Source organism: Pocillopora verrucosa, chromosome 2 (assembly GCF_036669915.1).
Source record: "Pocillopora verrucosa isolate sample1 chromosome 2, ASM3666991v2, whole genome shotgun sequence".
In the NCBI taxonomy this organism is placed as follows: domain Eukaryota; kingdom Metazoa; phylum Cnidaria; class Anthozoa; order Scleractinia; family Pocilloporidae; genus Pocillopora; species Pocillopora verrucosa.
The window spans coordinates 2,342,424-2,354,007 of NC_089313.1; the positions used below are offsets into that span (position 1 = coordinate 2,342,424).

At 39.1% G+C, this 11,584-nt stretch overlaps 1 protein-coding gene across 1 annotated transcript; it reads left to right on the forward strand.

The window, feature by feature from the left end:
• Nucleotides 1-2,596: 2,596 nt before the first annotated feature.
• On the forward strand, nt 2,597-5,816 carry LOC131773739 (epithelial discoidin domain-containing receptor 1-like). The gene is made up of 6 exons (XM_059089676.1): nt 2,597-2,705; nt 3,456-3,563; nt 3,982-4,168; nt 4,603-4,805; nt 5,132-5,251; nt 5,655-5,816. The coding sequence occupies exons 1-6, from the start codon at nt 2,703-2,705 to the stop codon at nt 5,814-5,816; spliced, it is 783 nt and encodes a 260-aa protein (XP_058945659.1). The 5' UTR covers nt 2,597-2,702.
• The last annotated feature ends 5,768 nt before the right edge of the window (nt 5,817-11,584 follow it).

The window sequence follows — 11,584 nt, forward strand, 5'->3', positions numbered from 1 at the left end:
AACTAAATGAATAATGAAAAGATAAAACTTTACTTTACCTTTTTTTTTTTCTTTTGCACTGAGTTACTTCGTTAAAAATAGCATTGAGATCAACGTGTACAATTCGACCTGAAATTGTCTCTGAAACGATAATTGAAAACAAATGTCCGTCACCAGCCTTCAATTAATGTGGGAGTTAATTCGTTTCATTTGTAGAAAAAATGTTTGCAGTCTTCAAGACCAAAGTACCCAAAGTTTTGTTTACACTTGATATTCCAATCTAACTTTTTCACCCAATATAGATATTTCTAGTCTGTTTTCTAACAATAAACTTCGTCATTAAATTTTACCAGATAGATTGAAATACGTCGGTCGTAATAGCAGTTTTCCAGATTTGAATATTATTGGAAAGCAAACCAATTTTCAATTGAAAAGTTATGTAGATTCAAGAATGCTTAATGAGTAAGGTAACGAAAAAGGACCAGTGTATTTTTTCAATCCCTAAAACAAAAAAATTATGATATTTAGGATGAAAGTGCATCTAGCTTTTTCAACCTTAATCATTCTTTAGTACATTACACTGCATTTCTGTTGTGGAATTCGAATCTAAGCTGTTGTACAAAAACTTTATCTTCCTTTTCTTGTCTTGGTCTGCAGTTATACATAATTTATGTTATGCAAAAATGGTATTTACTTTCTTAGAAGATGTTTTCTTGTTTATCAATTTCGCTCTCATGTTATGAGTAATCGACAAACGATAATTGGTTTTTAAATGCCGAGCCTACAAATTTTATAAATAGATTCAATTCAAATCAGTTTAGGATTATGTAGGTGTATCATCGTAAGAAATGTTTTTTTTCTGACCTAGCGATATGCATGTCTATATTAAAACCATGCGTTTTTGCTTTCGAAGATGCGTAGTTATCTTTACAACAAATACAATTCTTTTACAAAAGCCAGAACATGTGGATAAAAAATTGAATAGACGCAGCTAGGGAAAAAACTTCTGTTTAAACAGCTGTAAATGTTGTATACAGTCCGTAATCTAGAATTGTTTATTCTAAGAAATAAAATCATTGAGCTAAATGTTTTTGAACGAGCCCATGGTTGTATTGCATGTTGCATCAGCAGAAAAGCCGTAGAAAGAGAAGTGAAAGCATCAAATAAGTTATTTAGATCGCACATCCGGTGGAAGAAAATTCTGGTAGGAGATGCTTTTTTTCGTTCTTCTTGAAGCAGCTTTTGTGATCAAAGCAAAGCCTTAAAAGAAATTAGATCAGCCAAATACTAAGACTTCATTATAGTTCAATCTTTTATTTGTTTGCTATATCATTCCCCCACAAATAGCAAAACTGCATATATCCAAGCCAACATCACACACCAAACCCCAGCAATGGACAACACAACTGAAGTGGTTTTACTCTTCACGTTACCAAGCTACTTCAAGTACGAACAGTTCACCTCAAACGGATCACGTCCCCCTAACAACGTCACCGTGACTCGTTCCGATAAATTTCTCTCCCTCACAATGAAGGTAATTTTATAACACATCAATGATGTCAACCACGGGAAGGTGGGGGGCTTGAAATTGGGGATTCGCAAAAATCATATAGCATCCTTCCCAAAGGGGATACTGTTTGTGGTAAAATGCTACCGGTGTATTTCCGTGTACGTCGAGGTCCTTTAGGCTATCTCTCTTCGATGACGAAGAGTTTCTTTTTATTTCCGTTTAATAAAACCTTCGCTGTTGAAGTTCATTACCAACTTTAGAATGGTACACGAGGATAGTGGCTGGCCCAGGGCACGATTGTTGTTGCTACGTGGAGACCGTTTTTATGGTTTCATCCTATCACAAGATTATTATGTTACTTAGGCTAGTGAGAAGTCAAGAGGGAGTTAAACTGCAGGGCTCATAACAGCCGAAAAAAACAAGATTTCCCGTCCAATATTCGTATGGCAATCTTACTGATTTACCAATTTCATTTATCTTTTGTTTGGAAAAGTTCAACGAGCTCTTGATTACTGAGTACGTGGCTGTACAAGCAGCATTTCAATTGGACCCGAGCAACAATTTTCGTGACGACTTATTTCATCACGCACCATGTAAAGTGAGCCTGCGATACCAAGGTCACGACCAACGCAGCTGTGAATCCACAAATCACGATGATGTCATGACGGAGATCCCTTTCTACAGTCCAGGTGAGCAGTTCGAAGGAAATCTTCAACTGAGTATAGAAATTAATCCGAGGTTGAAGTAGTTTTGCTGCACTACGCTCTAGCATAGATCCTAGAAACGTCCTCCATTCCACCGGCCAGTCGTAGCTTGGTAACATACGTTTTTAAGCGCTTCAGGAAGTTGATTTGCTTTGAGTTTTTATTTGCTCCTTGCGACATCCTCCTTCGCACTGATTGGTCGTTAAGATTGCTTTGGGATTAGTTTTATGACACTTGATGGGTGAGACTGCTCTGGAAGTTATCTCTAAAAACTTTGTAATATTTCGTTATTTGCAGGTTGTGAAGGCTTCGGGTCGGTCGGTCTATCAAGTGGAGAAGTAAAGGATAGCCAAATAGCAGCGTCTTCTAGTCGAAAGGAAACATTTCTGTCATACTCCGGACGAATAGGAGATAGCTTCACGGGATGGATCCCAAAGAAGAGATCAAAAAAAGAATTTCATACCCTGCATTTCTTTCAAGTTGATCTGAAATTGGTCGCTGGTATTAAAATGGTAAGATACTAGCTGAGGCTAGGGAAGGTTCACTCTTGCATTGTTCTCTTTGTTGTATACCATAATTTAAAATAGCTGATACTCCGTGCAAAGAACCTTATTCAGTAGTAACATGCTGCACATCCTGCACTGCAATCTGCCTGATTTAATTCTAATAGTTTCGTTTCACTTTGTGTTTATTTGTTTATATTGCTTACTTATTGATTTTGAATAGCATTCGCGTACCTGTTGTCTAGTAAAGAATTATGCTATTAAAATCTGAAGTTGTCACGGTAAACTTTGTCACCATTCTACAACATCCTTGTACCAAGTTTTGTTGCCATTGACGATCGAAGAGACCACTCGCTGAATTGATTTGTGTTGTATCTTTGTTCCTTGGTTTTTTTTGTTCTTGTATTCATTTTTCTCCGTTTTCAATATTTTTCTTTCAATCTCTTTTCCCTTTTTGATGATGAAACTATGTATGCAGGAATCATACGATTCTTATGCACACCAGAAATCATGTCCGAAATCGTGACCCTAACCACGTTTTGATATTATAGAGAGTAACCTTTCTTCTCGCAGAACGTCCTTTAATGTGCTAAGAATTTAAGCGAAGAGGCTGCCATTTTGAATTTGCTTAGTAGCCTGGCTGCTTTACAGTCTCACTCCTCGCATTTGTTTTCCCTGATCTCCTTTAAGATGCATGGCCCTAAGGAAAGGTTAGGATAATAGCCACACGCTAAGAAGTCTGTTTGATTTGTTTCTCAGGCCGCTATCCATGGAGTTGCTCGGGAAATCCCACTCGAAAAGATCTTTCTGGTCACCAGTGAAGATGGATTAGAGTGGAAACAGAGAAGACATGCGATTGAAACAGCGGTATTCTGTTGTTTATGTCGTTTATGCCTCACTCTTAACACCAAAAAAACATTACGATAGCGGCTGGTATGATCAGCCTTCAGGAACACTTTTTTCTGTGCTCGTGAAGAACTGAGCATGAAACCATTGCAAATGATGCATAGCAAGCATACACACATACTCACGCATATATATATATATATATATATATATATATATATATAGTATACGAGTAGTTGACACTAGCCAGAAGCGTTGCTAAATCTGCGACTTATTTGTTCCCACAAGATTTCAACCACTTCAGGATTGTGATTTAGTTTATAATAATTGTTATCCGAATTTTGTTGGGCTGCGTTTAAAGGCTTCAATTTGAAAAAATAGTTCTAAAGTGAACCCTTAATTACACAAAGAAGAGCTTTCTTCCGTTTTATTTGAAAAGGTTGATCGCATCGACAGCGACACGGTTATGGTCATGAAAAGTTTAAAGTATGAAGCCTTCGCTCGTTTTGTCCGGATTGTTCTTCCTCCCTTTGACAAGCGAATGAAGATTGGGGAAGAAATGCCCGGTTACAAAGTCGAGTTATTCCACTGTTTAAACACTGGAAGTGTCTGGCATGGAAACACTGGTATGAAGCGAAAGCTTGATTTTGGTAGCTTTTACACACGATAGTTGTGTTTGTTTGGTATCACAAGTTTTAAGAATAATAGGAATCCAATACAGATCCTCCCTTCACCCTGGCATCCATTCATCCTGATCCTTGCCATGTGGTAGAGGCTGCTGAACGGTAGTGAGACGTTAATGAGTGCTGGCCTGTATCCACTTTAGGCCGGTAGTGGCGTAAGGGTCCCCTCCATAAGCAAACATTTATTTTGTTCACCAAATAGTCTCCGTTGTCTGTTTACAGACTATCTTATTGTCGATAAAGCAATCGACATAAGAGCCACAAGGAATAGAAAATACTGCAGAGTACAGACCAAGTTATTCATCGCCATTGCGCCCTCTGCCTCTGTGCATACGGTGACGGGAAAAAGCATAATCGTTTTGAATTTCTCTTTCCAGTGCCTTCACCTATTGGACTAGGGATAGAATCAGGTGCCATCCCTGACAGCCAATTTACGTCGACCTCTCAATTGAGCCTAGAGTACGGAGCCCAGTTCTCGAGGCTGAACTCACGAACAGGTGGAGGGGCGTGGTGCGCTGCGTCATGTGATCCTTCTGTTTATCTGCAGATTGACTTGGGCCGAGTCCTTCTCATTCGAGAGGTAAGACGGTGCATTACAAACCTTTGGTTTATCTTAGAGCTAAGTTTATCTTAATAAAATGCCCGTGTCATAAAAAGTTATCTCCGATTGGCCGTGGTTGTGTGTGCCGTAGTATCACTCTTCGATAGAGCAAGTTCCGTTGTAATGATCGAATGCTGTAAATATCTGAAGAAGTGTGAATAAAAGGAGAAAGGAGGGAATGGACTTGAATTAAGAGCGAAAGCAAAGCCAGAAACCACCATGGAAAGTTCCATGACCCAGCCTTTTGCTCTTCTATGCTCTTCCTTGTGACTGACCAGCGAATGTTATTGATGATTTATCGACAGTTGGACGTGCAAAGCAAACATGACGATTCAGGAGGTACAAATACTGTGCTGTCATTCTTCTTGGAAAACAGTGCTGATGGTGCATCATGGGAATACTACAAGGCAAACGGAGCAAACAAGGTACCCATACAAATTTTGCAATAAGTCAAGAGAAATTTTCTCACCTGCTACCCAGAAATTGAAGGGGGAGGAGGGACTGTGTCTTTCCTGGACCCCTCTTGTGTCTTAGATTGTAAAAGAGGACATTAAACACTTTGGCCCTTAAGAGTGACTAGCGCCTAATTTCTCCTCACAATATCAATGCCGAATCAATCATTAAAGTCATGAGAATAACGTAATGGTCGCCAACTAAAGAGGCTCTTGATTATAAAAAAGATTTTCCCCGTAGTATGTGTGCTGATTTTAGAGTGTAAACGGTTAATGGAACATGTGGAGGTTTCTTTAAAGTTGAAACAAACAGCTGCCCTTTGTTTTAGAAATTTGCCTCTTCGTCTGACTTAGTGGCTCTTATTATGCTCTACAGCTCTTCTTGGGAAGCACCTTGAGAAATCTAGCAATTCGACACAAGCTCTTGATTCCAGTCAACGCGCGATTCGTTCGGTTTCGACCCAAGACCTGCATCAACCAGGCGTGTATGAGAGCGGAATTATACTTCTACCCAGACTTCGGTAAATTTAAATGCTAACTTTAACGATTGTTACCGATGCCTTAATAGCATTTTCATAACAGAAACTTTTACGTCACTCCTAAGAAGCGCCATCGTTTGTTTACAATATCAAACACAATATACAAATACTTAGTCACTGCTACCTCTCAAATAATTTTGTTCCTTAAATTCATATACCACTTATGGGCAAAAATAAGCCTGTTCAATGTCTATAGTAAAACACCATACACGGGGGCAAGTTGGGAACAGTAACGTCTGCTTGTCTTGGTACATTTCAGTAGGTCAAGATGTTCCTGTTGTCTTTGGGCGAAGCTTTCTCCTAAAAGCCACAACTAGCACGTTAATCGTTTGTAAATCAGAAGTAAGGAGGTATGTTTTATTGACGAGGTCTAAAACAGCTGCGATATTAACATAAACGGTTAAGCTCGACAGAATGCTCACACTAAAATAATTGGTTTAACTGGTTAAAATGGTGAATCAAGCTGATTTGCTTCAACGGACAATGTGCACCGACTAGCTGAATTGGTTCAAACTGGTGGTAAAATGGTTGAATCAAGCTGATTGCGTCAAGGGACAATGAGCACAGACTAGATTGAATTGGTTCAACTGGTTAAAATGGCAGTATCAAGCTGATTTTGCTTCAACCTGGGACAATGTGCACCAGACTAGCTGAATTGGTTCAACTGGTTAAACCGGCAAAACTAGTAAAAAAGGTTAAGATGGACAAAATTCCCAGACTAGAAGAATTGGTTTCAACTGGTTAGAATGGTGAACAAGCCGATTTACTTTAAATGTACAAAATGCACTAACTAGTTGAATTGGTTCATGGGTTGAAGTGCTGAGATTAGCTGAGACAGTTAATTGGGACAATAAGCATTATCTGCTGTTTAAATTAAAAAAATTCCTTGCCCCCGTAGTGTAGTAGACAATAATGTGATTCAACCAACTGCTTGTATCACGTTTTTCATAATTGTTTTGATGGCAATGTCAACACATAGGTACATGATTAGGTCCATTTTTTTCACAAACAAGTAAACCTTAGTTTCATGTGATAATTCCAAGAACATTCAATCTGCGGCCTAATGAATTTCTTAATCTCTCATTTTTTATTACTGTAGATATGAAACGACACTGTAAATCAACCTCTGCTGGTGTGGGGACATGGAAAGGTATGTGAATTATAGCTAACTCCTGGTCGTGAATAATAAGTCTGTAAGATAAATTTTGTTACGTAAGATCAGAACCAAGGAAATGGTAAACTGTCATTTACTGATGACTATGCTAAGCCTGTTCATCTTTATCAGAGCTTCCAAGAAACGTCTTGAATGTCATTGCCTATGACCCAGTCGGCGATACTCACTATGGAGTCGCCACTAACAAAAAGACCTTCTTAAGAAACAAGCGTTCCCCATTTATGGAATGGATTGCAATTTCAAACAACATTTGGAGCAAAGTGAAGGATTCTCCAACACTTGTCACAGCTACTGAAGTGCCCTTCATGCCTGTGCTGGAAACAGCGGTGAAAGATCCTTATGACGCCTTAACATTGCCAGTTTCTATCGCATTTATGCGGAAAAGAAGATCCGCAGCAAGTAATGATATGTGGGGATGTAAGTATCAGCTAATATTTCTTTTTATTGTCTCATATTTTCAATGGACAGGGGCATTTGTGGGATTTTTTTTAAAAAAAAAAGGGGGGAACAGGGTCACAGGGAAATCAGGTACTTCCCCGACAGTCTTATGTATATAGATTAGAGTGAAATTCTGTCGCTATGCGTTGTTAAATTAAAGGATAGAATCATCTCTCAAAAGAAGGGGAGTGGCAGACACCCCAGGACCTCCGAACTACATCCCTGAGGGTGACAGGCATTAACAACCATGGACCATTTGGCTAAACCTCCTCGATAAATGGCGGGACTAATTGCTTTTGTTTTATAGTTATATTCGTGTAATTTAGCATGTCTGGCCTCGATAACACTTTTTGAAAACAGCATATTGCACCCAAAAGCCGAACTGAGAAGGCTAAATTCGTGCACTGAAAAGAATAATAATCATGCCCACCAATATGAAAGAGGTCTTGAACGTCCATTAATCCCATTTTTGTAGCATCATCAAGAGACGTCCTCTTCAAGGCGAGTGGTGCGACTGCATGGAAGACAATCCTCAGCTGGATTGATTATCCTTATGGTGAGACACATTATCCTGTAAAGCAAAGATTTAATAATTAGGGGAGTGATTATATCTTCTCTGAGGGGTCAACTCTTCAAACGAAACAAGGGTGGAGCGAATGTGGTCTATTGAGGGTGTAATTTCAACCATAAAATAGAGGAATTAAAATTGAGTGCGGAAGAAAATCCTGGATTACATTGGTTTGGTTACTTTACTCAACGATTGGTCCAGAAAACACAGAATTCTCACTGGCTCCTCAGGGTATTTCCTTTCCTCGGATTGGCTATTTTAATTACTTTGGTTTTGATTTTACTAAACTCGGTCAAAAAGCGCCCGATACACTAAGAAATCTCCTATGACGAGGGAATATTACTTCTACCAAGATCTCGATGGTGCATTTCTCATTAAGAGTGAACTGCGTTTTGAGAATGAAATTGTGGCTTCCTTCCTCTAACAGACATGAAGATAGGCTGTCTCGGATTACCATGTGAGAGTGGCACATGCGAAGTAACACCAGATGGAGGCTATAAATGTAAATGCTTTCCAGGATTTAAAGGACGCCATTGCTTCGGAGGTATACGTAAGAATTTTAATAGACCCGTTTTATTGGCTTTCTCGTGACAAGGACAAACGAATCAAATATCAAACCGACTGAATGATACAGCTAAGACTGAAAGCGAGATTGAAATAAAGGCCAAAGGTCAAACCTCAAGGCATCCATGTTCCTCGTGTCCAAAAATCCAATATTATGGAGCATTCATGACCCCTCAATCAAGGAAAATATGTTAATGTAGTTACATATGTCTTCTATACCTGAAATCTGAGATTGACGAACGTCAATCAGTCCAAACCTTTCTCCTTAATGTTATCACGATGTAAAGGCGGGTATAATGAAATTCTGCCTTGATTCTTTTCCACAGATATTAAAGAATGTAATAGCAATCCTTGCAAAAATGGAGCTCAGTGTGAGGATGAAGTGAACGGTTTTAGTTGTGCCTGTCTCCCCGGGTTCACAGGGAACCAATGTGAAATTGGTAAGTATGAGAGTTATTTGCTGTCGGAGCCGCCAACCCTATAAAAAGGCGAAGCCCTCTCCATCCCCTCGTTCACTTCTTTACGATTTGTTTCATTATGATTTTGTCACTAAAATATGCTCTTACTGACAGCTAACTTGAATTCCTATGGATATGGCTTCTCCTTTGTTGTAAGCCAGAATCATGTAACCGATTATGACCTGCATAAACTAGCAAATAAAAGCAAATTCAGGAACAAAAATGAAGACTAATCCATGACCAAGTTATATTAGGTTTCCTTGATAAAAGTTGGACCAATCGCAACTCTACACATGATTGGCTATCAACCATATGGTGAAGCTGAATAGGCTACTGCGGTAACTCTTACCATTTATAACGTGCGAATGTTCAAGATTCATAACGGTAGTAAGGCTTGTCCCATTTATTCTCGGCATATTTTGAGCAACTTTCAGCGTTTGGAGCAACTGTTTGTGGTTCTAGCAACCAGGAGGAAATTTTTGCCTTTCTCAGCAATTTTGAGCAAAATATATGTTTAGAGCACACATCAAGCACGAAAAAGTCAATTATGTTATGGAAAACTTTTTTTATGCGAATTTCTTGAATGTTTTTAAACCTTTTGAACACATAACCTGTCACTCGACAGTGTTTCGCGGGTCCATTTGCGATCCTTAGCTTATCTTATGAGATGGTAAGACGTCAAAGGAACCATGTGTTTTGTTCCGTTAGACTTGAGAGTATCGTTAAAGTTCATGATTTCTTCCGAGAAATTCTTTAAAACCAACTTTCAAGCTACTTTATTTTTCTCCATTGATATTAGCAATTGTTGTGAAGAGCGAAACACACAGCCTTTAATTCACGTTTATCTTTACGTATGAAGAAATTTAGTTTGCAACTTTTTGGATTTTTAGCAATTTTTTAGAAACTTTTTGACGTTCCAACATTTTATGAGCACAATTGGGTCAGGCCCAACTTTGAGGTATTTACCTTCCTCATCTCTTGTTCTATAACTGAGTTTTTTCGCTTGCCCGCCTGTGCATCACTGTAGTCACTGTATATAAACTAGTATTCTAATTCCAGACAAAAGCCATTCAGAAAAAACACCAGTGCCCGGTCAGTCCGCTTAAAACATTTTTAACCGTTTTGTTTTTGCTTTTTCTGCAAATGTTTTTGGCGAATATTATTTCAGATATTGATGAGTGCGCCAATAATCCGTGTCTTGGCGGAGTCTGTAACGACCATATTAACAATTACACGTGCATCTGCAATCCTGGGAAAACAGGCAAACACTGCGAGTTCGGTAAGTTTTAGTTGATTGAATTTGAAATTATTGCGGAATCTTTAAGAATGGAGAAGATTAACTCAGATTCCACATGAATCTGTGGAAAACACTTGACCTAATGTTTCAAGATATATGCCAGCCTCGAGGCATTATTCAGGCTTTATACAGGAACTCGAGGTCGCAATCAGTAAATTTCATCATATGATCTATAGAAAAAAATTGATTTTTCAAAACTTCTATTTTAATTCCACTTTAATCTACTCCATTCTTTGCTATTCATCTTCCTGTTTGATCTCTCGTGTTCCTTGATGCTTGCAGTTGTCTATCCAGGTAAAAAATCAAATGGCACCTTGGTCTTCTTTCGTTTTCATCGACCTCCACCCTCACCCTTCTCCGTCCGCTCCCCTCGACAACAGCAACCAGTCAAGAAATCAACTTAGGGATTTACCTTTTGATTTCGGTGATTTTTTCCTTAGCCTGAGCAATAAGGCCTTAACGTCATTTTTCTCTTGTTCTCCCCAATGCAAAGATACAACGTGTATGATCAGTAATCCGTGCCTAAACGGAGGAAAGTGTAACGCAACTTACGGTGGAGGATATACATGTCAGTGTGATGTCTTATTTACCGGTGTTCATTGTCAACTGGGTGAGTCTGACTTTCCTTAGTTATGGTACAAATAAAGAAATGGTAGGTTCCCTAAGCTCAGTGTTATAAGGGACCAGTCATTTTTTATCGCCTGGTGGGTGGGGCTGGGGGTCGGGTGATGTTTAGGGGGATCACATGGTTTTCAGAGGGAAAAGAGGGGGATCAGTCGTCATAGGGATATTACAGATCCCTATGGGGAGGATCCTCCAGCCCCCCCCCCGCCCTTTTTTCCAGGTGTTAAAAATTGTAACTGGTCCCTCAAAATTCTGAGGTTACCAAAAAATAAGAATACCTGTGGTTTTGACAAAAATACCTGCAATTTAAATGTCAATAAAGTTCATGTTTTCAAGTACTCATTCCTTTCCTTTACCATAATTCACCTTTTTCATAAGTACCAGATGAAGTTGAATTCGTCGCCGAAACCGGTTTTTTTGTGTGTAGGATAGCAAATCTTTTAAATCTTTCATTTATAATCCTGAAACTTTGAACCGATGCCCCGCACTTTACCTCGCTTTACCAGCGTAATCATGATCCCGGCGGGATGTTCGTAGGACGCCGAAGGGGAATAATTCCCAAATTTTTCGAGTTTCCTTCCAAATTATCAAGAAGGTTTTAGCCCGGAAAATCGATGGAAGGTGCAATCTGTTGGTCTGACAAA

Excerpts from the sequence above, each read along its gene's own strand:
- LOC131773739 (XM_059089676.1), top strand. Across the intron at positions 4,169-4,602 it reads TGTCTGGCATGGAAACACTG|TGCCTTCACCTATTGGACTA; the intron begins GTATGAAGCGAA and ends TTCTCTTTCCAG. Across the intron at positions 5,252-5,654 it reads AGGCAAACGGAGCAAACAAG|CTCTTCTTGGGAAGCACCTT; the intron begins GTACCCATACAA and ends TATGCTCTACAG.